Here is a 27,253-nt window from a genome sequence, read left to right on the forward strand (position 1 = left end):
AATAAAATGAGTGTTTTTTCCCTTTTTTTGTTTTTGCTTATTTCTTTTCACTTAACATAAAATTACTTAATATATTGGAATATGTGGATTTCAACGGTGGTGATTGGTAAAAACATCACCAAACGGCAATAGAGTCCACTAAGAAACACTTGCGACTATTTATAATATCATATTGTCTACGATTATGATACACGTAAAAACAGATGAAAAACAAGTTCTTCAACTACGTGAGAAACACGAAATCCAATCAATAAAGTTAGGTAAGTATATTTTTTTAAAAATATTTTATTACAGAAGAATAAAGTTATTTTAAGTGAAATCGTAGTGAAATATAATTTCCATAACATTAGTCTCAAAAATAAAATTGGGGGAGGTGTCAACAGTAATTTATAAATTACAATAATATAACGCAAAACAAATGTAGTTTATATGACACATTTAATTACTAACAAGGAATAAAATATCCATTTATTTCTACCCATTAACAAGTTAAACTGTTTGGTAGATCTAGTTCTATTTATAGAATCAACTTAGCTCTAAATCAAATAGAAGTATTTCAGAAATTATGAATTGTAATACAACTGTTTTAGCTTCATTTTGTTGTGGGTTAAAAATTCAGTGCTAATAATAGGCTTACTACTAGTAGTATTGCTAATGTTAATGCGTGATTAGTTTTTAAAATAAAACAACATAAATATAGTGATACTGTAATAGTAACTCGTAATTAAATAAATTCCGATTAAGATCTGTAACTTGTACATCATTATCAGCTTCAAAATGACACCAAGCTTTGTTCTAAATTAGTATGGTTGTAAAATGAGGATCATCTCAGTCAGTCATTCCTTCAGTTTAAATTTAGCCCATCAGTTTTGTTTCATTGTTAATCAAAATATTAAACACAGTGACTTAATAACGTACAAACTTTTTCATGTACATGTTTTAGAATCAAACAGAGAAACTACTATAGCAGCTAAAAACTTGTTGTTTCCAAAGTATACTTATGTTTACAGTGCTTGTTATTAAGAAAAAAACCCAAGAATCAGAAGAGTGATAGGCTGTTATTATATTCTAGATGGGTTAGTAAGTGAACATTAAAGTAAGTTTTTGTCAATTATAGTAGCTTCTGTGTTTGAGTATAAGATGTGTGCATGGAAAATATTGTATGATATTATTTAACATAATGTAGTATAAAAACTACAAAGGACTTGCTGGTTTATCTAGACTATCTCATTCACTAAACTAATTGTTAAAAAAGTATAAACTTAAACCCATTCTTTATTAACCAAATATTTATCAAGCTTCACTTCAAATTCACTGCTTCAACAGTTCAAGCACATCTGAAGATAACTTATTCCAAAAGACAACCACCCTGTTAGAAAAATAAAGCTATCTTATCTGTAAATGATTCATATCTTGATGAAATTTATATTTTTAGTCCCTAATTTAACCATTCTTACTGTTCATTTTAAAAATGCAGATAATATATTCCCTTATCAGTCATACACATCTCATTCAGATTCTCTCTAATTCTTCTTTCTTCACGCGAAAAAATATTTAGAGATCTTAACCTGTTCTCATATAACAACTTCTTCATCCTGGGTATCATCCTAGTAGTTTTCCCATGAACATGTTTTAACAGTTTTGTATCTTTCATGAGGTACACAAGACTCCAAATGTGGCCAGTAACTTATACAAATAAATAATCGCTTTTTCAGGGTTGCATCTAATATTTTTGATGATACAAACAAAAATCTTGTTTGACCTACTTGCTTAGAAGTTTTAAAGAGACTGGTACACCACACCAACACACCAGGATTCTTTTCTTCAATAACACTGTTAAGGTTGTTCCAGATAAAATTTACTCATAATTTAAATTATGATAACCCACTTGCATTAACTTGCATTTATTATAATTAAAAGCTATCTGCCATTTACTAACTAAATTTACCAAATAATCTGAGTCCTTTTGTAATGTAGAATACTCTTCCTCACAATAAGTAACATTCAAGGCCATAATGTTGTTGTAAGCTATACTTTTCATGCTGTCATTTATTTATCTACAGAGCATAGAATGCCTAGAAAATTCAAAGTTGACTTCAAGATTTTTTCGTGCATTCAAAACTAGATGATAAATGTGAAATAATTGAAAGATAGTGAAGGCAATAGATTTATTTGAAGATAGAGTTAAATAAATTAGTGTGTTTTTTGTGAAATAATCTGTGTTATCTATAGTACTTACCAAGTTAATTTGTACAAGTTGATTTTTTTTACATTAGATAACTATTTACAACACAGGCCTACAACAATTTATAACAGCATACAAGTGTTCAATCTTGCAGAAATATCAAAGGAGGAAATAAAGTAATTCATTGTAATTTGATTGGATGAGAAAGTTTTTCATCAGATAATTGAAAGAATCCTTTAATGAAATAATAGTGCTTCAACAATATCGTCAAATTTGATTAATATATTGACCCATTTTACATTTGTGTAAATTAAACAGAGCTAAGTCCTAACACTGAACCATGAAGTACCCTACTTGTGACAATTAATTGAGGTTGACAGAACTTTGTTTGTAACAATTCTCTGCTTTTTCTCATCCAGCTATTTTTCTATCCTCCACACATATAAGGATAAATGGTTTCTGAAAATCCTGATATGCCAAGTCTATGTTCTCATCTGCATCTACATAAGCAGTAACCTGTTCTGAGTTTCCAATCTTTTGATACCTGCTCACTAATAAAAGACTTGTAAAAGATAGTAGCAAGTGGTTTATGTATCCAATCCTTCAAAACCCTTGAGGAAATGTAATCTGGCTCGGAAGACTTATCACTCTTTAGACTTCCATTTTTTTTGTTAATAAGCTGTGATTTAAGGTGATTATTTTGTTTCTATTTATCAAATATTCATGAATATTCATAGGTAGGACTAGAAACTGTAGGATAATAACTGTAACTTAGCTCAGTTGTTCAGAAAAACTGTTTAACCAAGAAATGTAAAATATATTACTTTTTTCATGCCTTCATATTTGTGTATTTTTTTATTCAACATATCATACCATTTTGATGTGTTTTTCTTAAGATTAAATAGTGTATGTACAAGTGAATGATAACACAATGTAAACTGACGGTGATGTTAAATATTTAATTTGTATGTAATTTAATTGAAAAAACTTGTATAGATGAATTTAATTCTTTGATTAAATAAATTAGGTGGATATGCATTAATATTGAAATAGTCATAACAACCTGTACTTTACAAGACTTTCAGTTTTGAAATTTTAGTGTCATTGTTTCATATAGCTTGCAGAAATACATACTGATATATCTGTTTGTGTATATACACAATTTATTTTATTTGTAGAAATGTTTCTATGCCTGTTATGATTCTTGAGTTGTTGATATTGGTTTTACTTCAGACAATTATTTTAAACTCTTGTAAGTAAATTATTTATGCACAAAAGTAATTCATTCTGTGATAGTATCACAAAATTTTGAATATAATAATAAAATTTTGTACAAAAAGGATGTATAAAATGTGTTTAAAGCCATTTGTTTAATTTCTTAATAATTCCAAAGAGGATGTTGAGATCTGTACCCCCAGGAAAGACAAGTAAAGTGATTGTATGTGGTTATGAAGGTTGTGGAAAAACATCAATAATAGAACAGCTTATTTATGGTAATCTGCATTTAGAAAAGGTAAGTACTTCATGTTCAACTATGACCAATAATAAACTAATCTGGAAAAAAAATAGAGAGTCAGAAATAAGCCAATAACTCGTATTGGTTAATGTTTTAAACTGAAGTAGTTGGTTGTATTTAGCTTTAAGAATATTTTTTAGTTTTAGATATTTTTTTAAATCAGTGTATGTTTTTCTACTGATACCATTCATATTTAAATTTTTTGTTGTTTTAGCTTTATCAAAGGAAGAAGAAAAGTTTTTATCTTAAAGATATTTCAGTTAAGTTCTAGCATTTTCTGATTTATCTTCTGTTAATGTAACTTGACATCAAGCTCTCTATTGAGTCAGAAAAAAACAGTAGATGTTAAATAAAGCTTTCAATTGTTTATAGCCTATTCATCCTACCATTGAAGATGTGTACTGTGCCATCATTGATAATGACAGAGGTGGAAAGGAAAAAATTTGTTTTTATGATACTGCTGGGATGGTAGGCTTATATTTAATTATATACTGCCATTTTGGTATTAGTTAATTAAGATAATTAAAATATTTTGTTAGGGTAAGGAAGCTATTCAGGTTAATTAATTTGAAAAGTTTTTTATATTAAAAAATGTATATACCTAAAAGAAAAGTTGGTAATGAGAACTGTGAGATTACTTAGTGTCTTATGATTATCATGTGTTTGTGCTTATTGTCATTGGCATTATTGTATGGGTGGAATGGTTGTTTTATTCAGATTAATTTTTTTTGGAAGAAAAATGGATTTGAAATACATATGTATGTGTGTGTCTATATATATATATATAAAATAGAAAAGGACGTATTTGTTTTAAAATATAAGTATATCCTTGAGTCAACACAGAGGGCTAAGTTTAAAAATGGATTAAAAATTAGGCCTGTTATGTGGGTGTGTTTTTAATTTTGTAATACAGATCATTTTTCTAAATCTGAAGCTAAGGTTGAGTACATTGTCTGTAAGATTACAAAGTAATGGTTTATGATAAAATATTTGTACTTATTATAAACCATAACATCTCATTTACTAGAAACCATCCCATTGTGAAGTGCCACGAGCCTACCTTACAGCAGCTGATGTAAGCATTATCGTGTCTGTGGTAACTGTTTATTGTTGTTAGTTAGCAAGATATTATGTTCAGAACCTTTTATAACTTATTGAAACCTTTTTATTGGTATGTAAATATGTAGCTATTTTCCCATACTTTGATGAAAATAACACCTTTAGTCAGTCATTCATTTTTTAACCAGATCTGTCATCAGAATAACACTATATGAAGTTAGTCCTTCTGTCATAGCATTCTTCAACTTTGAATTGACCTGAATCATTACCAATTGATCATTTATTTATATTACAGATCCATTTCATTCTTGGTTGCACTTTGTTCCATGCCCCTTTAATGATTTTCTGTAATATTGTATTAGATAGACTGCAGGGCCTTTTGGTACATCAAAAGTTCTACAGTTTTCTGAAACTTGAGCTTCTGAAAATCAACAGCATGATATATAAGCTGACTGAAGTTTTTACTTGAAAGTATATTAATCCATATGATATAATAACTGAATACTAAAATGCATTTATTGACTCTGTAGTGAATACTCAGGTTTTTAAAATTAGAAATTTCCAAATTAATCTTATTTTATCCATAACTGTGATATGTTTTTTAAAACATTTTTGTATTTTGAATAAAATTTTTAATGCATTGGTTACTGTATGACCCACCTCAGGGTCATAACATCTCATTAGTACTATGTGACCCATTTGAGATCACAATGCTCTGTCTTTTTGATGCATTATTTCTCAATGGCACTAAAGCTTAGGAAATTTTGAATGTGATCTGACATTTTGTAAATTTACACTTTTATATGTACTACATGTTGATATTATAATACTGAACCATTTCTGGCTTCAGGATGTCTTCATGGTTACAATTTTCTTTTTCAGTACTCATAGAAGTAAATTTTGACACAGACATCATTTCTACTAACATGCATCACTGTTCTTGTTCAGTTCTGCCCTCTATATAACCCCTCAGTGTGGATTCCTGTAAGTAGTGAGCGGACCTCTCAGGGAAAGTTCTGTCCTTTCAGTTTACCTCCTCTGGGATCTAAACATCTACCCACGTGTTTGCCGTGTGGAGGAGAGGAACCTGGTGGTTGAGGGGTCCAATCCTATTCACACCACTTTGGTCTTGAATTCCTGTAGATAGGCAGCCTTGGGGTGGATCCTCTAGGGTCAGTTGGTTGGTCCACTTGGACTGCTACGGTCAACGAACCTTCAGTATTGAATGTTCTTAGCAGATGTTGTGGAGATTGTATCTGATGCTGGTGTTTGGGTATAGTGCTCATGAAACCATAGCATTGCTGCATTGTCCTTGTTTGGCATTGTAGTGCATCCCTTTGTAGGGCTCCATGGTGGGTGGGGTCAGTGGCATCGAAACATTCTTTCTTTATTATGGATCCCCCAAATAAAAACTTAAATAAAAAAACAGTCCATAGGTAAACGACCACTTCTTGAAGATTCTGAGCAGCAATATTCAACATTTGTAACACCTGTACCTCTTTTTCTTATATTACATTCTCTTTCAGACAAACCTTCAGGGCAAGTGTCTCCCTTTCTTATTCAGAAGGGACTAGAGGGACTTGTTGGCTCTCCAAAGTCAGATAAAAAGCTTTGCTCTGGTGACATATTGGTGGAAACATCCACATCTAAACACAGTGAACCCCTCTTACATTCAAAGGCAATTGGAAATATACGCATCGAGGTTACACTCCATGGTACTTTTAATTCATCATGAGGAGTTATTGTTGAGAGAGATTTGAAGAACATTCCTGAGTCAAAGATTCTCGCTGGTTTATGCAGTAAGGCATATCTCCACTTGCAAAGTTGGAATTATGATGCTGACCAATGTTCTCAGTTTGACACTTACATCACTGCATCCACCTGCTGCTATCAAGGCAGGTTAATTGTGAGGTATGGCCATACATTCCAAACCCTCTCAGAAGTTTCCAGTGTCAACAGTTCAGTCACTCAAAGACGTCATGTCGTGGTTCCTTGACGTGTGCTTGTTGTGGTGGCAAGGACCACGAAGCTTATGAATATGAAATGGACCCTCATTGCATCAATTGCAATGGCTCTCACCCATCCTACTTTCATTCTTGCCCTAAATGGTTGGAAGAAAAAGAGGTGCAGCATTTGAAAATGATTCAAAACATTACTTATCCCAAGGCTTGAAAATTACCATCCAGCACTTCATCTTGGACATATGCTGCTGCACTTTGTTCCACTACTACAATGGGAGTGCAGACGGATCTTGTTGTGCCTCCAAAAGAATCATATGAAATTCTTTCAATGACAGTGCTCCACCATGGACCACTTGATTCCATTTGAAACATCAATCAGAGAAGCCTTTCTCAAAAGACATGGTGTATCAGTATCCTTTGACCTTGAGAAAGCTTATGATACTACATAGAGGTATGGCATTTTGTGAGACCTCCACTTGTATAGGTTATGTGGCCATTTGCCCATTTGTATTAAAAATTGTTTAATGAATAGGCAATTTCAAGTTTGTGTTGGTTCAACACTTTCTTGTTCTTTTCCACAGGAACTTGGAGTCCCTCAGGGCTTTGTTTTGAGAGTTATACTTTTTAGTATAAAGATTAATGCCATCACTGAATAACTGTTTTTACTGTTGGAAATGGGCACTATGTTGACAGCTTTCACTTCTCACGTCAGTCGTTGAACATGAGGTGTATTGAGTGGCAACTACAGACTGTCTCGGTTGTTTACTAAAGTAGACCATAGCAATTGGTTTTAACTTATCTCTCTTTAATCTGTTTGCATGCATGTTTGCCACCAACTGGATATTCATCTCAATTTTGAACTCCGTATCGGTAAAGTTGTGCTACCCATGGTCCCTGAGACAAAGTTCTTGGGGCTTATTTTTGACAAAAAGCTGACGTTTATACCACACATCAAACAGCTAAGAGTCAAATGTACAACACTGAACATCCTCCATGTCCTCTCTTTCACCACTTGGGGAGCGAATCGATGTTCTGTGCTACAGATATATCTTGCTCTTATTTGATCGAAATTAGACTATGGGTCATTGGTCTGTGGCTCTGCCAGGACCTTGGCCTTGAAGATGTTGGACCTCATTCATCATCAGGGACTTTGGTTCTGCACTGGAGCTTTCTGCGCTTCCCCAATCCAGAGCTTATACGCAGAGTCACATGAACCACCTCTACACCTCTGCCGTTTGCAACTGTCTTTACTGTATACTTTGAAACTTCGATCTTTACCACAGCATCCCATTTGGGGTTATGTTTTCTTTTTTTGGTGGGCCATGCTTTATCAGAACAGACAATCTGGCATTGTTTCTTTTGGCCTTCATATCCAGGTGCAGTTGGATGAATTAGGTCTGTCCTTGGATAACATTGCTGTATCCACTGATCAGCTCATTCCACAATGGTTATTAAAATCCCTAAATGTGACCTTTCTTTAAGTCATCTGAGAAAAGCAAGTACTCCCAATTGGAAGTACCATCTTTTATTTGCTGAACATATTTTGAACCATCCTTCCATTCCCATTTATACAGATGGTTCAAAGTCAAGTGACTTTGTGAGCTTTAATATGGTTTGTTTTGGTTTGGTGGTTGAGCACAGAATCACCTCTACAGTTCCTGTGTTCACTACTGAACTGTATGCCATTTTTCTTGCCCTGGATTGCATAGAATGTAAGCAGTACTCAAACTGCAATATATATACTGACATGCTTAGTTCTCTACTGGCCCTAGAATTGCTTCATGTTAGTTCTTGCCAATATTCAAAGCTGACTGGCCCATTTCTCTTTAACATCTACTTCTATTCAGTTTTTCTGGATACCGGGCCACGTTGGTATTCACAGGAATGAGCTCACCTACACTGCAGCTAAATCTGTCTGCTCTGGCTTTTCCAAATAAAACCCTCTTAGTCATCTTACTTCTGTAAAGATCTAAAGATCGGAAGAAGGAAGTTGTCCTGGCTAGGCAATGCATTGGTCACAGATTTTTAATTCATTATTTTCTTTTATCTGGGACTGGTACACCAATGTGTTTGTGTGACACTCAGATCACAATAAGTCACATTTTCCTTCTTGCTATCATTACGACTCTCAGCGACGACGCCATTTTAAACATGTTCTGTCCCAAGGTTTATCTATAACATTAGACAATGTTGTTGGCAATGGTGACATTGTCCACCTTACAAATGTTTTTAGTTTTTTTAAGGCTGTTAACCTTTTTAATGCCATTTAAGTTTTTAAGTTATAAATTAGACCCTTTTTTAATATGATTCCTTTTTAATAATTAAAGTAGAACTAATTGATATGAAATTAGAAAATGGCCATAACATCAAATAACTCGAAATCAGGATTGGAAAGACCAACTTCTGGTGTCTAATGCTGATGTTTGAACTTAGTCGTTAATCATCCTGACAAGCGGTAATCATCAAAATTATGCTACAGAAAGTCATTGACAACTTGTTTTACTGTAGTTTCTCTCTTATTGCTGTGAACTATATATAAAAATTGGATTTAATGCTATTTATGATTTAATTCAAAAATTGATCTTTTTTTTGTTTTACTTTGATTCCTTTTTACAAATTTTAATAATTTTACTTTAACTTTTTACCAGATGTTTGGCACAGATAACCTAGTTGCTTAGCATCATAAAGTGCCAAACCAACCAATCCTCTGTATGAGAAAAACACTTTTTACATATGTCACGAGGATTCTATCTCCCCTCCTTTGCAATTGGCTGGCTCCAGTGCATTTCTCATGGACATCATTGTGCTTCAAACCTGCACCAATAAGAGTGTGACATGATACATGTAGCTTCGTCTATTAAATTATACTGAACTATAACTTTTCAGTTGGCAGTACTTGTGTCCAAAGATTTTTTCTTTTATTGTTCTTCATGTGAATTATGATTTTTTAAGTTAATTGCCAAAGTGGAATTTATTCATTATTTCTTTTCTTTTTTTTACAGAGAAGAAATCTTTTAATTTAACTTAATTTTCCACTCTGTTTTTTCCTCACTTTTACATATTTTCCAACATGTACTTTTGTTTGGTTTATGTACATCTACAAGGAATTTTGAGGTTCCCACTTTGGGTGTTTTACCTCTAGCACTATTTTTGCAGGCTGCAGGTGAGAGAGACCTGCTGTTGAATTTCTCTGCTATTATTCAGTGCTATTGATCATTATATGGATGAACCACTAATCTTCCTAATCAAATCAAACCTGTTTGAGCTGATGAAGATTTGATAGCATTTTTACACCACTGGATTTTTCCTTGTTTTACCCTTCCTCTTCTCTGGAATCAGTTAAGCCTAGTACAATATTTTTCAACATGATTTCTTAGAGATGTTATGTTTTATCCAATTCCCCATTTTTTATAATTCATTATTACTTCCCTATGGCTTGTTCTACCCAATATCATTTTCATTGGGTGTTCCTCTTCAACATTGTTCAATGGGTTTTCAGCTTGATTACAGCTCATGAAGTTCTGTTCCTTTTGGGGATGTGATCTCCCATAGTAGACTTAGTCATTTAGGTCAGGTTCTTTAATGAGCTTTTTAGGACCAATGTAATTTGTGGGGACCCTTCTTTGGCTCTTGTTACCCTTCTCTTACTCTTGTCATAGATTGGCATAGGTGGTTAGATGTGTCTTTCATGTTGACAGACATCCCACTTCCTTTTCCTCATCTGGTTTTCCATATTTCATGATGGTGGGAAGAGGTTAATTAACTGGAATATTTTGGGTTTTTGGTCTGCAGTTGGAAGTTCTTATTCTATCAACTTCTAGGAGTTTCTTATGTAAGTTGTATTTTGTTTCATTTTCTCCATCTGGCCAGAAATCATCTGGTAATAATCCATTCTGTCTTTTCTTCAGTTGTTGCTTATCTCAATCACCAAGGTGGCACCTGTTTTCTATCCCTCTGTATTCATATGTTGGATTTTCTTTTTGAGCCCATATGCTTGAAATTTCTATAATTGCATGTCACATTCTGATTATTTTCACTGTTGTTGTGGGTCAGATTCTTGTTCAGATAACATTTATCTGATGGAGTGGTCTCTAAGTCCTTTTGACTTCAGTGTGATACTTCTCATGTTGAGGCTTTTACTTACACCCCTTAGCCACAAATTGCCATGGTTTTGGTGTCTGGTTTCTTGTCTGCTTGGTCTGGCTATTGATGTTTTTATCCAAGATTGGATCAACATATTTGTCTATTCTCCTGTTCTCTTTTTTTCTCCAGGTGATTTTGTTCATCCTTGACACATTCCTGTCCATCTCAGCTATGATTTTCATGGCTTCTCCAGCTCAAATATCCTCTCCCATTACCTTTTCCTCTGTCTTCATCCCTTCTTTGCCACCTCCAGTCACCCAGGTTTCATCCAGATTTCCTATCCTCTATCTTCACAACTCTGGTCATTGATGAGGTGCTCCAGCTTCTCATTTGCACCTTCTACATGCAAAGCAAAATTTACCATCATTAGTTTCTGGATCTAGGGCTTTGCCCTGATCTGCTCATGGTTCTTCATCTTGCAGAATTCCTCTCTTGTTCATCTTTGCTGACTTTTGGAGGTACTTCTTTAGTTGGGCATGTGGATTGTTTACCCATGATACATTTGTCTCTCAGTGTTTGCATTGGATTGTGGTTTCCTTCCTCTTTGAGTTATCTTCTGCTTTTAGCCATTCTAGAATATCAAAATTAGTAAGACTTTAACTGGGTAAGCTATTTTTTCTTATTATTTTTCATTTTCAGGGGCTCATTTCTGTTTTATTAATGCTAATTGTTTTGCTCCCACTCTAATTTGAGTCGTTCCTGATCAGATATTCTTTAACTTTTCATATCTGCAATGTCAAACCATGTCTACTTGGATATCATAATTTTATGGCCAGGCAACACACACTGCTAAGATGGAGGGCTCTATAAGATCAGTTGTAGGTTTATCCTCGTGAAAGAATTGCTTCCAAAGTTTGCCTGCAGATGACCATACCCACTGAAGGATTACATGGGTAAAGCAGAGAAGAATAGCTACCCATCCCTTTCACACATTGTACTGAATAAATTGGTATGGTCTGAGTTTAAAAATAAGGTGTTGTGGTCACCCATTGCACTGTCAGGTGTTGTTATTCCTCTGAACTCTTCATCATGTTTTATTCCTTCCCTTTTCTTCTTGTGAAGTTTGGAAGTCCTCACCTTTCCATTTCCAAAACATTGGGATGGTGGACCATGGAGGCATCGTCCTGAGTGGGTTAATGAAATACAAATAAAATAAAGAAGTAAGCATTAATTTGTGAGTAGGTTGATTATTTTCTGATGTTGAAGGTGATGGGATATCTTCCATTATGAAACATAGAAATGAATGGGAATGAGATGTCAAAAATTACAGTTCAGCTCTTTGATTGGGATCCCTCATCCTACTCTCATGTTAAATGTATGTACTATATGAATATCATTGTAAAATATCTCTCAGAAAGTCACCTCATACTTTTCCACTTTGTGTTTTAGGGGTTTGTCTTGGTTTATGCAATAAACAATAAAGAATCCTTCAAACTTTTGGATCAAATCAAGAAGGATATTGTCAGGAACAAGGAGAAGAAAGATGTAAGTAAAGCATTGTTTTAAGTCAAGAAGAAATGATGACTTTGTAAAGTCTTGTTTAAACGTTTCTGTAGGATCATGATGTTTTTTTTTTTATTAAGAAGTTATGGTATGATTCAAACATTAGTAACTTGGATCATTGATTGTTCACTAGACTGAAGACTTCAGCTTTCAGGAGATTACAAGGGTTTTAGGCATGATAAACCTAATACTAGTAAAGAACTGAGCTGATTCAATGGAGAGTTTTTGTTTTACATCTTTGTCTTTTCTGTGGAAATGTGGTGATCAACTTACTTGTGTACACATGTTTGTATGTACGTAACACAACCAGCGAAGCTTTCATGTTGTCGTTATTCACACACATGTAGAAGAAATGAAATGACTGCTGATAACTTCATTTTATTTTAGATCTTCTAGGTTTAGCTACATACTACTTCAGTGGCCTTCTGAAGTTGACAATGTCTTGTAAAAATTGTGATCTCTAATTACTGTTTGTTGAAACATGTAAATAAAAACTTGAATTTGTACCACTGTATCTCATGTTACAGGAGAAGTCAGAAATGATATTACACTTTCTTTTTGTATTGCAAATTCTTCTATTTTTAGAAGTATGGTACTATAATGATTTACACAAAATGCTTGTATTCAGTATTCAAGGAGGCAAGAAACTGTTATAATCATTTAAAAAGGCTGAATCTTATATAACGTGCTGTGAATTGCTTGATTAGATTTCTCTAGAACAAATAAAGGATTTTATCATTTGCTTTCTATCTAAAATTTAAAATAAATATTCCAGTTATGAGCTTAACCCTTGTTGACATTTCATAATTGCCTGTCAGTTTTGTCACAGTGTGGTTCTTAAGATTTTCCTTCATTTTAATATAGGGATTAAAAGGATGTTCCATTTGTACTTTTTGAGACTGATAAGTAAAATGTTGTAAAAATAACAACTTCTTGGAAAATTCAAGATATTAAAGATTTAATTACACATTGAAATTAAGCTATTTATTGAACACTTTTTATTAAATGAATTTTTAAAAACATTATTTACTCAACGTGAAGTCCAATTACTGCATAAAAGTTGTGGATAAAGTATTCAGTCTTTTGTAAGTATTTATTCACCACCATATGTGAATGGTAAGTTTTTTATTTTTATTTCATGATATAATATTTCTTTAATGTTTATTTTATGAAAAAAATTCAATTTTGTTGTAATTTTAATGTCATTAAATAAAAATAATTATGAATAAACTCAAATCTACAGAGTTTACCACTTCAGTTATATTCATGATTTACTTTTAAAATAATAAATCTCTATAAGTAATACAAGTTTTTGTAAGAAGGATAAATTAAAATATTTTCTTAGAAATTGCATTCAAGTTTAGTGCACATAAAATCTCATAGATGGCAGTCAGCTCAATTTCTGTTTATGTATCTCAGAATGGCTGGTATGGCATGGGCATTAACACTTGTTGATAAGCAGAGACACATTTTTATTTCAAGTGGATTTCTCATTATAAAAAAAATATATATTTGTTGTCAATTGCATTCATCAGGCCTGATATTTTCACTTACAAACAGTTATGCACTTTTATCTAGTAAGGTTACAGGGATAAATAACTTCTAAGTTTAAATTTTTTCATATAATTTTGTATGCATTCATTATTTCATTTTTAGATTAATATGAAGTGATACTATCAAATATGCTATTTTTTGATAATGTCTAGAAAGAAAAATTGTAATAATTATCTTGTGCATAACACAAGCTAGAGTTTTGTAATTATGTATATACACATTTACACACACACACACACACACAATAAATTATGATAGCATTTAATTTGTCTATCATCAAGCTCAGAGCTACACAAAGAGCTATTTGTGCTCTGCCCACCACAAATATTGATATTTGGTTTGTAATGTTGTAAGTCCACAGATGTACTGATGTGCCACTGGAGAGCATGGTAGTTAATAAACAATGACATTGAGTATTAATTTAAAATATAAAATCAAGTTTCATTGACAGTAGAAAAACCTGATACTAATGATTTAGTTATAAAACTTTACTATATGATGTGAAAAAATGATATGAATTCAGATTTTCTTAGATATTTCTTGTATATAAACTTTCATGCAGGCATAAATACAAAGGCTTGTAAGTGTTTATTTAAAACTTGTGTAAATTATGTAAGGATTTTACAGATCCCTATGACAACTCTTTCATAGAATACCTATGGAATAAAACTGTCAAATGTTATAACATTCAAGGTAAAAAGAATGTTAATTCTTTCATTGTTAAAACCCTTCATGAAATTTTTCAGAGAGGGATAATCAAATCTTAGTTTGTAAAAAGTGATTGAGAATATAACAGTATATTTTGGTTCTGTATTTCCTTTTTTTATTCTTTTATTATTCATTTTTACATAATTAGTTTCCATGTTTCTTTGTTTAGACTAGCTTGCTGACTGTATTTTTGCAGCTGCACTTCTCTTTTTTTCTGTTTTCTAACCATTGACTATCTGTTTACCTTGTAGCTATTCACCTCTATCATGGTTGGTTTTTGTTCTAAAGATGGTTATTGAAGTGAAAGTTGGGCCAACTACTCTTTCGAAATATTCTGCCATCATATTGTGATTTAGCATCAATGAAAGATGTTCATGATTTACTCTTAAAATGATAAATCTCTTTAAGTAATACAATTTTTCTAAGAGAAATGCACTAAAAATGCCTTAGAAAATATGATTTATGATTGGCACTTAGAGCTTTATTTTTAAGAGAGAGGTCATTAATATTTTATTTTATTTTTCTCTTTCTCTCTACTGCTTGTGAAGGTCATTCATGTAATGTTCAGTGTTGATTAGGGAGATGAACAATGCTTACTAGTGGCTAATGAAATAGTAACTCAGGCCACTTATTTCCAGCTGGGTACATTGGCTGCAGGTAAAAAGATGTTTGTTTGTGACAGTTTGTACTAAAACAAAAGGAAATGATCATTAGTGTAATTTTAAAAAAACAACAGAGGTTGAGGAGCTGCAAAATCTTTATGTGAGAGTACCACAGAAGAAGTATTCTGTCAGATGCAGCAAACAGATTTTCATTTATGGATAAACCTGATAACCAACAAACATCAGACTACATATAAGAAAGGTATGTTTCTGTGAGTCAGTATGTGAGTTTGTGCACATATATATGTATATATCAACACAATGTTTTATATATTACTAAGATGTAAAATAACCACATTTTATATATTTCTTTTCAGTTTGAATGATACCCCAGAATTATCATATGTGATAAAGATATACGTGCTGGCATAAATGATCCTTTCCTTAAGAGACTCATGGGAAGACAGATTGTTGAAATTGAGGAAGTTATTATATCATTCATTCAATTCTTTGAAAAAGTTCTGTTTTATTTCTTTGTGAGTTTTGTTGAGGACTGAAAAGTATTTTATTATTCAAATATGTATGTGGCAAAAATGTGATAATTCAAATGGACAATACAACAGAAGGACATCACGATAATAAATGTTATTTAATTATGGCATTAGAAAGGAAAAATGAAGAGATCAAACACATTTCTTACAAAAACTGGATTGAGTCTTCTAATGCAGCAGAGTCTGACATAATTGTAGAAGGATTTCAAAGGTGGAAAGAGATGCATAAGCATTATTATAAGAAAATTATCACAATTCATCTGTACTTAAGGGTTGTGGAGTGTTTCTTATGGCAGGAATGTTGACAAAATAGAATGTGCTAGTCATGCTGTAAGACTACACACAAACACTTTATACCAAATAGCATGAGAAAGTGCAGAAACCTGGAAAGGCAGAATATTGAGATTTAAAAAAGGTGCTCATGGAGCTATTTGGCATAATGCACAAAATAGTCATTCTGTGGAGGAACTGAAGGAAGACTTAAAGAATGCACCCTACCATATATTTGGTAATCATATCGAGTGCAAGTCATATTACTGTTCCCATGAAAACATAACTGACAGAAAAACAAACTATTTGAATAACATAACTTATATAAACCATAAGCAGAATAATGACTGCTGTTGATGCATTAGTCAAAAAGACACACTGTCTGATAAGCACTTCAACAAGCAACTTAGCAGAGACATGTATGCATCTTGTGACTAAGTTTATTGGTGGCAAAGAGATCTGTAGATCAAAATGAGAATCTTACAATAGAAGAGCATATGTTGCAGGTTTAGCATTTCAACTTGGCCTAGCATTTCATAATCTGGCCTGGAAATCCAGCAGCACAAAAAATCCATCTGGGCTCTTAAAGGAATATACAGCTGAAATTCAGACTCAAAGGATGATGATTCACAAAATACTTTCAGCTCCTGAGATAAAAAGTATCACTGGAAATCCAAGAAACTGGATTACAATGGAAAGAAAGGTTATGGGTCTGAGTCAACAAAGCCTGATCTCCCAGATTCAGAGCACATAGAATTGATGATTTAAAAAAATAAACAAACTACAGAGTACAAAAGGAGAACAAATTGTAAACAAAAAATGTGAGATCATTAAAACTCTTCATAGATTTCAGATCGGAAACAACGACTTACAGCTTCTTACTTTGGAGACATTTGCAAGATGAGGGATACTATGCCATGCACCATCAAAAGTGAAGGTAATTTTCTACAGTTCGTCTTTCATTACATCTGCAATAGAGTATGGTAAAAGCAACAAAAGAAATCCCCTACTTGGTTACATCACTAAACCTGGAAACCAAGTACAGGAGTGTGATCTATTTCTGGACATAAAGAAAGGATACTTAGCAGCTCCCCCAGAATGCTATTGTTAGGTCAAATGTCTGCTAAAAGTTAAATGAATTATTTTTTTATAGTCTGCATTGTCAATTAAGAATTTCTCTTGCATTTCACTTGATAATACTTTGAAATTTAAAGGTACACATACATATTATTAAGTACAGACTCAAATTCATGTAACTGTTAAAAAAAATTATGATTTCGTTATTTGGACACCTCTAGGCACGAGTATCAAACAAATCATTTAAGATGACAATTTTTGGATTTAAAAGATGCTCCCTAAACTGGATCTCTTTTTTTTTTTTTTTTTTTTATTACACACATGCGCACGCACACACTATTGCCAGAAATAATGGATCGAAAAAATGATAAGTAGTATGGTATAATTTATGAGAACCAAATTATTTTTGAGGCCAAAAGAAAAGTGGAAATTAAGAAGATAAATCAAATATAAACAACCTTCTAGAAGGTTTCTTTTAACCTATGTTTTGATGTTTGTCATGTTTCATTTGAGAAATAAAGGCATTATTGGCTATGTAATTACTATTTGATGTTTTGTGTGTGTGTGTATCTTCAAATAAATTTTTATGTATATATTTTATGAATGTTTTTATGTTATAAATGTTTGTTTTTGTTTTCAAGTGCATTTTTAGTCTAAATAAAAGTGTAAAAAATATTTGTCTTTTCACTTTGTTGAAGTTTACAATATTGCATTTGTATAACCAAACACATGTTTATGTTGCTTATTCTGATGTTTTTGTATGCAGTTACATAGTTCAGGCTCACAAATATCCCTGCTGGTACAGTAGAAAGTCTACAGATTTACATTGCTAAAATCAGGAGTTCGATTCTCTTCCGTGGACTCAGCAGATAGCTCGATGTGGCTTTTATTTAAGAAAACAAACAAGCAACCCTCTCAAACATTTTGATTAATGTTAGTTTTCATTATGTAATATTAAGAATGTTAAAAAATACTTTATGTAAATAGTTTACAAATACTTTAAATATTCAGCAATTGTTTCATTTAAAAAAATATAATCACATAAAATTGCAACTTTTCTTATTTTTGATCAGTTTCAAACTTAACTAGTGTCTCAGAACAGCTGTTATGGGTACGAACACTTTTATTGATAAGCAGAGAAAGGTCGAAACATTATTCTCTGCTTATCAGTAAAAGTATTAATACTCATACCAGCTGTTCTGAGATGCATTTTTATTTCAAGTGGGTTTCTCATCATCAAGAAACTTAACTAATTTTTGTGAGTTTAGTTGGGCTTTTTCTGGAAACTTGCTTATTTAAAACATGGAACTTCTAAATAAGAGGTATTTGTAATTTTTCTTCGAACATTGTGTTCCCTGTCTTCTGGAAAGTTCCTTTCTCTTTTAGTATAGACACACAATCTCTATTGTTATGGAAGCCACATATCAAGACTTGCACATCAATTTGAAATCAGGCAGAAATGTTTTAGGTATAGGACCATTTGTTTTTCAGTTCACAGTCAAGAATGCAAAAAAGAAATCTTGTAAATTGTAATATACAATGAATAATAAATGTAAAATGTTTGATATCTAATTTTATTCAGTCATACAAAGTGTTTACATGTAAAGATGTAACACTTTTTTATAGTTTTGTATTATTTATTTCAGTTCATACATGTTGAAGGTATCTTCCAAATATTGTCTGTATTGAAATCCTCACAGAAAACTAGCAAGTTTTTTTTATAAAACAGCTTATTACATGGTTATAAATATTCATACATTTTAAAATCAGAGTTGTAAATAAGTCTTGGGAGTTTTGTCATGTTTTATGTAATTTTAATTGTGTTTTTTATCAAGTTTTATTAGATTTTAAGAAGTTAAGTTTTATATTCTCTTGAATATTGATATTTTTATGTTTATCTATAATCATGTTGGTTTCTAGTGGTTCACTACTAACCATACAATGTAGTTGTAGCTTGCCTCAGACAGGTTACTTGACCTGACTGTAGAGAATGGGGCATTTACAATTAGATCTCAAGTTGAAGGGGTGATAGCTTTCCTATAATGTGTAAAATAAAATTAATATCACAAATTACAGTGATCTCACAATGTAGACAAAAGTAGGCATTTCTACATAAGTAATTATATATACAATATAAAAAATTGGTAATTTTTATTGTTGCATAAGAACTCTTAAGATTTGTTAGTGGCACTTATGAAAATTGCTAAGAAGGAATTGTGAACTTAGGCTTCATTTTATACATGGTAACAAACTGTTTCATAGTGGCTTACCAGGCAATATTTTTCATGCATATTGTATCTGATGCTAACTTTCTTCACTTGAAGCATTTTGAATATATATATAATAAGGTCCATCTCAAAATATAGGTTTATGATATTCACAACAAAGTGTCTGAACAGCATTTTCTGTGCTAATGAAGTTTTAAGGGTTTACATATCATTAAACTTTACATGAAAAAATTATTTAAGTTTTCATTTTTAGTATATTCAGCTAAATTTAGCTTTAGTATATAATATTTAATTTGCATGTGAGGTATATTTTTCATAAAAAACAATATACAATAAAGATAAATCTGTAAAATAACTCAGATTTACACTATATATAATAGAGATCATATTGTTATGAACTAAAGAATATTAAAGAATACTGAACAATTTTCTGTAGTTAAACTGATAAATGTGAGGAATAGCAATCTGTCTGTGTTGTTTATTAGCAGAAATCCTGGGTACTATGATTGGCTTGTGTACATTCCTAAATATTATTTTGACTAATTGTTGAGAAACATTTGTAATAGCATACAAGTTCTCATTGGAAGAATTAGTTACACATGTCACGTGAAACCTTATCAGTATAATTGGAACAGTATTGTAAATAGGCTTTATCATTACACTGGATTATTGACTGATTGCCATATAACATATTCAGGTGTTCATGACATTTATTGGTATAAATCAGTAATAAGTGGCTCTGAAGCAAACTTTAATATAGATTTAATTGAAAGTTTATTTTCATACAAAACTCGCTTCACATTAGGTTTCAAAATTAAACAAATTATTTTACCAAGTTAGTAGGAAATTAAGACTAAGTAAAACAGGATGCTTGGAGACCCAGTGAAAATTTTCCATTAAGCCCCATAAGGTCCAATTTAATGGGATTCCATTGAGTCTATTTCAATGGAACTGGTAATAATTTGTTATGGGATCCCATTGAATCCAATTTAATGGGATCCATTTGATGTGGTGGTATATTCCATTAATGGGATCTCATTTCCTGGAATCCCACTGAAAGGGTACATGACAGATCCCATTGAAGAAGTCTAGTTATGGTCCAATGACACATAGCTGACAAAAGTTCCCACAAGTCCTTTGGAATCATCACTGAATTGACCATATGTTATGCTGTTCCTTGTACACTGTATAGTTATACCCACTGTAAACATATTGATCCAGCAGTTTTTCAGAAAGATAAGAGAAATGCCCAAAGTATAACATTTTATGCCAAGTTTATTTTGTGACTGTAATTACTTATTTTAATTGTAGCACATGTAGTAACATGCTAATTGTGAAAGTCAGCTGATTTAAACAAATTATTAAACACTTAATTAATAATTCGTATGTTGTAAAAAGCTATTACTACAGTTGTGAAAAATTAAATTCTCTATAAATGAAAATGATAACCTGGAACAAAAGCTTAGTTATGAAGGTTTGTAAGGTTGATTCATATGGCTTGACTTCTAAAAAACCTAGTTATACTACTGAAAAAAAAATACTATGGCAAGTTTGTTGAACACCTTGCACTTGTTATAATAGTACCAAATATAGCAGTGCTAACTGTGGAAATCAACTGGTTCAAACAAATTATTACACAAGTAATAACTCATTGTTAAAGTTGTAAAAAAAAATCAAATGCTCTAATTTGTGTTATACATGACAGATAAAGCTTAGTTCTCAAGATATGCAAGGTAGAGTTGTACAACTTAACTATTGACTCCCTAACTACACTATGGTAAGTTTATTGAACACTTTGATCACTTGTTATAATAGTCCCAAACATAGCAATGTAAACTGTTGAAGCCAAATGGTCCAGGTCTATTAAAGTTGTAAAAAATATTAAATACTTGGATTACGTTAGTAAACTGCAATTTGACAGAAAGTGTTGTTAAAGTTGAACTTTAAATACCTAACTGAACACATCAGAAACTATGGAAATCCACAAATTTTAATATGTTGTGAGTCTTGAATAATTTGATTTGGAAGGTTAATGATAACTAGAGTGTCAACCTTACATAGAAGTTATATTAGAAAATTAAAGTTGTGTTGTGAATTAGTATGTATTAAATGATGAAACAATGGTTATATATCAAATCAAGCTGTTTTTTGGTAAATGCATTTATGGAAAAAAGATGTCTGCTGTTAAGTTCCTTCATGTAAGATTAAAAAAAAAAAATTAAACTTATTCATGTTGGAATAAGTACTTCTTAAAACCACCACTGAAAAATCTAAAACAAGAAACTCATAGTTGACTGTCTACTGTTTGCTCTGTCTCCTAAGATTGCAGTTTGAATTGTGAATTTTCTCAGCAATGTATTCCATGACTTTAGCTTTTCTTTTCATTTGGATTCTTCAATTACATGCATTTTTTCAATACATTCCATGAAACATTTTGAAAGAAAACAAACAGATTTAAACACCATTTATTTTGCCAGTATACAGCTTATACTATTGAAATGGATTAAATGGAGCCTGCTGTGACAAAATTAATAATTTCGTGTTGACGAGAAATTAAACCTCCACATGTAACTGAAATTCTTAGTGGATGTTTTTGATCTTATTGTTTGGGTTCTATCACAAATTAATGAGGGGAACCCAAAGAATTGTATTGCTTATGAATTTGTCACTAAAATACCATACTGTTGGAAAGTTTGCATATAAGCAGTGTGCTTTACCTTTTTTTTTCATAGAAAATTACTGCAAGTATTTTAATATTATGTATTTGTAGTTAAATGATAAACGGTTTGAAAATTTAAAGAAAACCAAGACATTTCACCTTATCTGTCATGAATAAGTGCTACATGCTTCAATGAAGAATTGTAATTTGTAATTGTCATTCCTCTAGGATGGAATAAGTCATTGTCAGACAAATGTTCAGGTCTTTTTTTTTTTTATTAATTGACATTTGTAGTGTGGAACGACTAAATGTGTAACAACAGGAAAGTAAACTATTGAAGTAAGTCTAAACTAAAACTAGAATTCATTTCTCAATGGGAACAATAAGTAAAAAGTAGAGTGGTATGTTAGCAAAAACCTCAAAACGTATCTAATAACTTTCATTACCTTGACTTTCTGAGAGCTAAGAGGTGCTCTTGTTTCTTGTTGATCTCTAAACCTAGGGCAAACTTTGCCCTCCACAGGTCTGACCTTCAGTACATCAGACTTTTAACTACTAATGGCAAGATTTTTCACACACACAGTATGCTTTGGATGGCTTTGAAGTGATTAGCACTGCTGTTTGCTGAGGTATGTATCACTGCTAGTGAAAACCTGGAAGATAGTCTTTCTATTACTTAACTGCTTTAAGTATGTTTTAAACCTGATTGCAACATTACAAGGTGCCTGTAAGTCCCTACTCATCCATATATCTTATGTATCCAGTGTATCTGTGTGCTGTCTTTCATTTTTTGCTGCATAATATTATGCAACGCCATGTTTTGTGAAACATTTTTCTCAACATAGCAGGGGTTATTGTGCTAAATGTTCTGGAAAAAAAGAAACATTTATAATACATGCGTAATTGAATATAACATTATAACATATGGATGGGTAGGGTGTTATGGGCCACCCTGTATATATAACAGGGTTGTGATTGGTTCCCCATTTTTAATGTATTAAATTTGCTATGTTTCTGCAAATTCTACCTATCTGAGATCATTGGTTAGTCCAGAGCAAATATAAAAATGTGCATTTTCCATTTTTTATCTTGTTGATTCACATAAAAAATTAGTTCTCTCCTTTGTTTTTGAACTACCTTAATTTCAATAAAAGCATCTGATATTTGCTGTTTATGGTCCCATCTCTCTGGCAAGTTTCAGATATTTTCCTTGAACGTCACTTACACCACTGATACCCCTGCAGAAACATATAATTATAACTGCATACTTGTCTTGCTTTTGTACCTTACTTTGAACAGGATTTATACACAGAATCTCATTCAAAAAGTTTACATGGACTATTCCAAAGAAAACTGTTATTGTTGCAGGCTATTTCTCAGACTGTTAAGGATAATGATTTCACAAAGAGTCACAGAATTTTTATGGTACTGGAGTGCATAATGCTCTGAAAAGTTTTCTGAGACATTGAAAAATAAACATTCAAAAAGAGAAAGGTGAACAAAAGAAGTGAAAGAAAATTAACAAGGTACATTAAGAATACCCCACATGATGTGGAAATATTTATTTTGTGTTTGCACTCTATTTCTCCCCTTTATTTTTTTCAGACATTTTCTTTTTAAATGTTCATAATTTATGCATTTCTAATTTCCTTTATGTTATTTAAAGAGCAGCTGTAGAAGGATCTTGCATCTTTGCATGTTTTAATTTTGAATTTATAGGAAAAAAAGAATAAAACTGTTTGAGCTCATTGTGTCAAACTGCTCCTAAACATCAGACAATTCCTATTTTCTCATTAACTATTTTTATAACAATTTTAACATTACTACTGAAAGGTCAGTTATACCTTAATGTTATAATGTCTTGCAATCACCTTAAAGAATGTCTTTGATGCTTTACAAATGACAAGCAAATGTCAGCAATATTTTGTTGTATGAGTTATTTCTAGGGCTGTGTACTGTTGGTTGTTTTAATATCTGTGTAACTAGTCACAAAAAAAATGGGTAACTAACAGTTAACAACTTTGCAATCAGTACTCCAAACCCAACAGGTCTAACCTTTTGTTAATTTTTCAGCAAAATCATAATGAGAACTAGCTAAATATAAAGTATCTCTTTTTTTTTTTTTCTAGAATGTTAAAACTTTCTTTTATAAAAATGAAATAAAACCTGCAAGAGTTTGTTACTTGATTTTGAAGAAAATTACAGGTACGACAAATGCAATGCATGAGATGCTTTGAATATAGGAGTTTCACTCACATACATCATGGGAATCCTCTCCCTGCACATTTTAAGTTTCTCAAAAATGGTTCACAAGTAAATTAAATGGATATATATAGCACTATTCATATAGTTATATCCAAAATTGTAAACCATTCAGACAATCAGTTATCTGGTTAACCATGTATAATGAGCACAACCCAAACCATAAAGATAAATTTTGAGGAGGAAAACAAGATTTTTCTATCAGATGCTTATAAAAATACCTTTTACTGTTTTTTTGAGATTTGACCTTTTTAAGACCTTGTGAAGCCAAGTGTGATATCACATATCTGCATGTGATTACAATTTTCCTAACCACCTAGAAATGCAACTTTGTAAAAGGAAATGTTGCAAGCCTAATGTTAGGTTATTTCAGCTGGTACAGAGACATGGTTGGGTACTGTATGTAAACAGGAGTCAAATGTCATTGTGAAATAACCTTAAGGAAGGAAATTATATATGCAAAAGAATTTCTACTGGAGTGCAAAAATTATTTTATCTTTGTGTGTGAAGAAAAATACAAAATCTTTCATTGGTAGTTTGACAGGCCATCTTTACTTACATTAGATATTTCCTTGCTGACCTTGAAAGTTGCCATTAGGGAAAAACACAACAAAGTTGAAGATTACCTTTATATAATTCATAATGTATTTTGGGGTTGAGCTATTTTTATTAATGAGGAGGTTGGGTGAAGATTTTGGACTTGTTGGTTGAACTTTATTTTTCCTGCTGATATTTCTCTCTAAAGTACATGAAAATGATAGCATTACATAACAGTGTTTATAGTAAGTATTGCTCTAAGCTACCCCTATCAAAGGATTGTGGTATCATACTACAAAATGCTTAGTTGTTTTAAACCCAAACAATATGACCACGGAGATAGTTGTTGGTGTCTCTCATAAAAGACTTAAAATTCTCACTTGCCACAGAAACTTGATATTTCCAACTACACCATGCCACCTAAATTTACAAAAAAAAGTTAACACTGGAGGTAGTAACATTAGTCCTAAGTATCTTTGCAATGAGCTTGTGATACTGTTCCTTCAGAAAACATGGTTAAATTATATCAGTTGAATTAGAGATAAAATATTTCCTTTTGCAATATAACAGTATTAAATAAAAGCCTGTGTTGTAGTTGTAGAGAAAAATTTCACTTCAAACCTATGTTAAACTTCTTAGCACAAAAATATGAACATGGTTATTACTGGTTTCTCCACTGCAAGAACCAATTTAGCTATTTTTAAATAATGATGATATGTAAATAAATTAGTTTGTTCATACCTGGTATTTTACTGTTCAGTTTCATAGCAATTAACCCTGCAAACCAATGTTCATTTCTCTTTACTGGCCTTCTTTAGTATTTCTTGTTTTCACTCTCAAGAAGTGAATTCCGAGCTTCACCTTCTCTATACTGCTTTATGGCTTGCTGAAGTTTGGTCCTGTTTAAATAATTGCAAATATCACCCTATTTGGATGATGTGGGAAAGAGTAGAGCCTTTTATTCTTTGCTGAGATTCAGTTTTTATGCATAATTCTCTCATGCTATATACCTTTGTTGTATCTTGATCTCTTTATTTTTCTTTCTGCAATTAAATATTAAAATATATTGCTGTGGGTCATCATAGGAAGTCATTTCTAACAATAACATGTTCAGAAGTATTCTGATATTCATTCAATAAAATGCAAATGACTTTTTTAAATACCATGCCACAAACTATATTTGAATGTAAATGAACACAGAAAGGATTCTCTTTAATAGCATTTGTGATTGTCACTGTAATTTTGTTTAAAGCCAGCCTGGTTTCCTATGTAATTCCTGTCAATAAATATTCTGTTCTTTGTTTTAAACTTACTGAAAATGAAACTCAACAGCTCTCATGTTCAACAACAGTCCACTGTGTGAAGAAAAGAAAACATTCCATTTCTTTTATTTTGGAAGTTGTGAATAGGTGATGGGGGGATCTCACCCCACCTGTTGTCACCTCCTCTCCATGAGATCACTAGTATACTCCAATTTCTTATTTATCCATTAGCCCCCTGTGCACCCTTCCCCTTCCTAATAAGAATTTAGTTGTGACATTGTGTGTGGTCAAATGGTGTGCCTTAAGTGCTTCATATTGAATTTGTAGATACTTCTAGTTAGTCTTTGTTTTTGGAACAAATTCTTCAATTTATGGTATTTGCATCATTTCTGTGAGTATAATTTTGTTGTTCAAGGTCATTTGTACCTGTTATTATTATTATCTGGCTGCTTAAAAACATTTTCGAGCTTAACTAATCCAATATTTTACAGGTGCTCTTGTAATTATAAATCTTATGAACAAAAATGGATCAAACTTCAGTTTGTTTGTTATTAAAAAAATTTTGAACCTTCAAGTAATTAGTGAAGACTGTATATTCATCACATAATATATTGTTTATTATATCAAGACATTATCTGTCTTGGGCTTGAAGGTTGCCACTGCATGATATGCTTTGTTGTATATGTGGTTATCCATCAGACTGTCTTAATGCTTTATATTGCTTCAAGCAGCCAGAATAACATTTATTTTCAAAATTCTTCTTTGAGAAAGAAGACAGTACAAAATCAGCTTTTTTGTTTGATATAACTGAATAACTTAAAGTTGGGTTTCCATGTTTAATAAAAATAGACAGAATGAAGTCAGCTTTCCAAGTTTAAATAAGTGAATAGGATAAAGTTAGCTAATTAAAATTAATGGAAGTGGGGAGTTTGTAAAGTGAACAATATTAGGTCAACTTTACATGTTCAGTAGAAATAGACAGGGTGGAGTGAACTTTCCTTGTTTAATAGAGATGACCAAGACAAAGTAACTTTTTCATATACAAGGTAATATTAACTCTGTGTTTAATTGTGTTTAAAATGGGTAGGATAAAATCATCTCATCTTCTTATAGGCAGTGGTCAGGAGAGAATTGGCTTTAAAATTATAATAAATTGGATAAAAAAGGTCATTCATA

At 31.9% G+C, this 27,253-nt stretch overlaps 1 protein-coding gene across 4 annotated transcripts in view; it reads left to right on the forward strand.

Annotated features, from left to right (window-relative positions):
• Positions 1-48: 48 nt before the first annotated feature.
• LOC143240763 (NF-kappa-B inhibitor-interacting Ras-like protein 2) overlaps positions 49-27,253 on the forward strand; it is a 49,312-nt gene continuing 22,107 nt past the window's right edge. The window contains exons 1-6 of one of the 4 annotated variants that reach the window (XM_076483756.1): positions 105-260; positions 2,605-2,876; positions 3,579-3,698; positions 4,074-4,169; positions 4,729-4,797; positions 12,254-12,349. In XM_076483756.1, the coding sequence (XP_076339871.1) occupies positions 3,582-3,698; positions 4,074-4,169; positions 4,729-4,797; positions 12,254-12,349 (378 nt within the window). In that variant the 5' untranslated portion in view covers positions 105-260; positions 2,605-2,876; positions 3,579-3,581. Of the gene's footprint in view, positions 261-2,604; positions 2,877-3,578; positions 3,699-4,073; positions 4,170-4,728; positions 4,798-12,253; positions 12,350-27,253 lie in introns of all 4 variants that reach the window. The other 3 variants (XM_076483757.1, XM_076483758.1, XM_076483759.1) reach the window with 3 other exon arrangements.

Source organism: Tachypleus tridentatus, chromosome 13 (genome assembly GCF_004210375.1).
Source record: "Tachypleus tridentatus isolate NWPU-2018 chromosome 13, ASM421037v1, whole genome shotgun sequence".
Classification (NCBI taxonomy): Eukaryota; Metazoa; Arthropoda; class Merostomata; order Xiphosura; family Limulidae; genus Tachypleus; species Tachypleus tridentatus.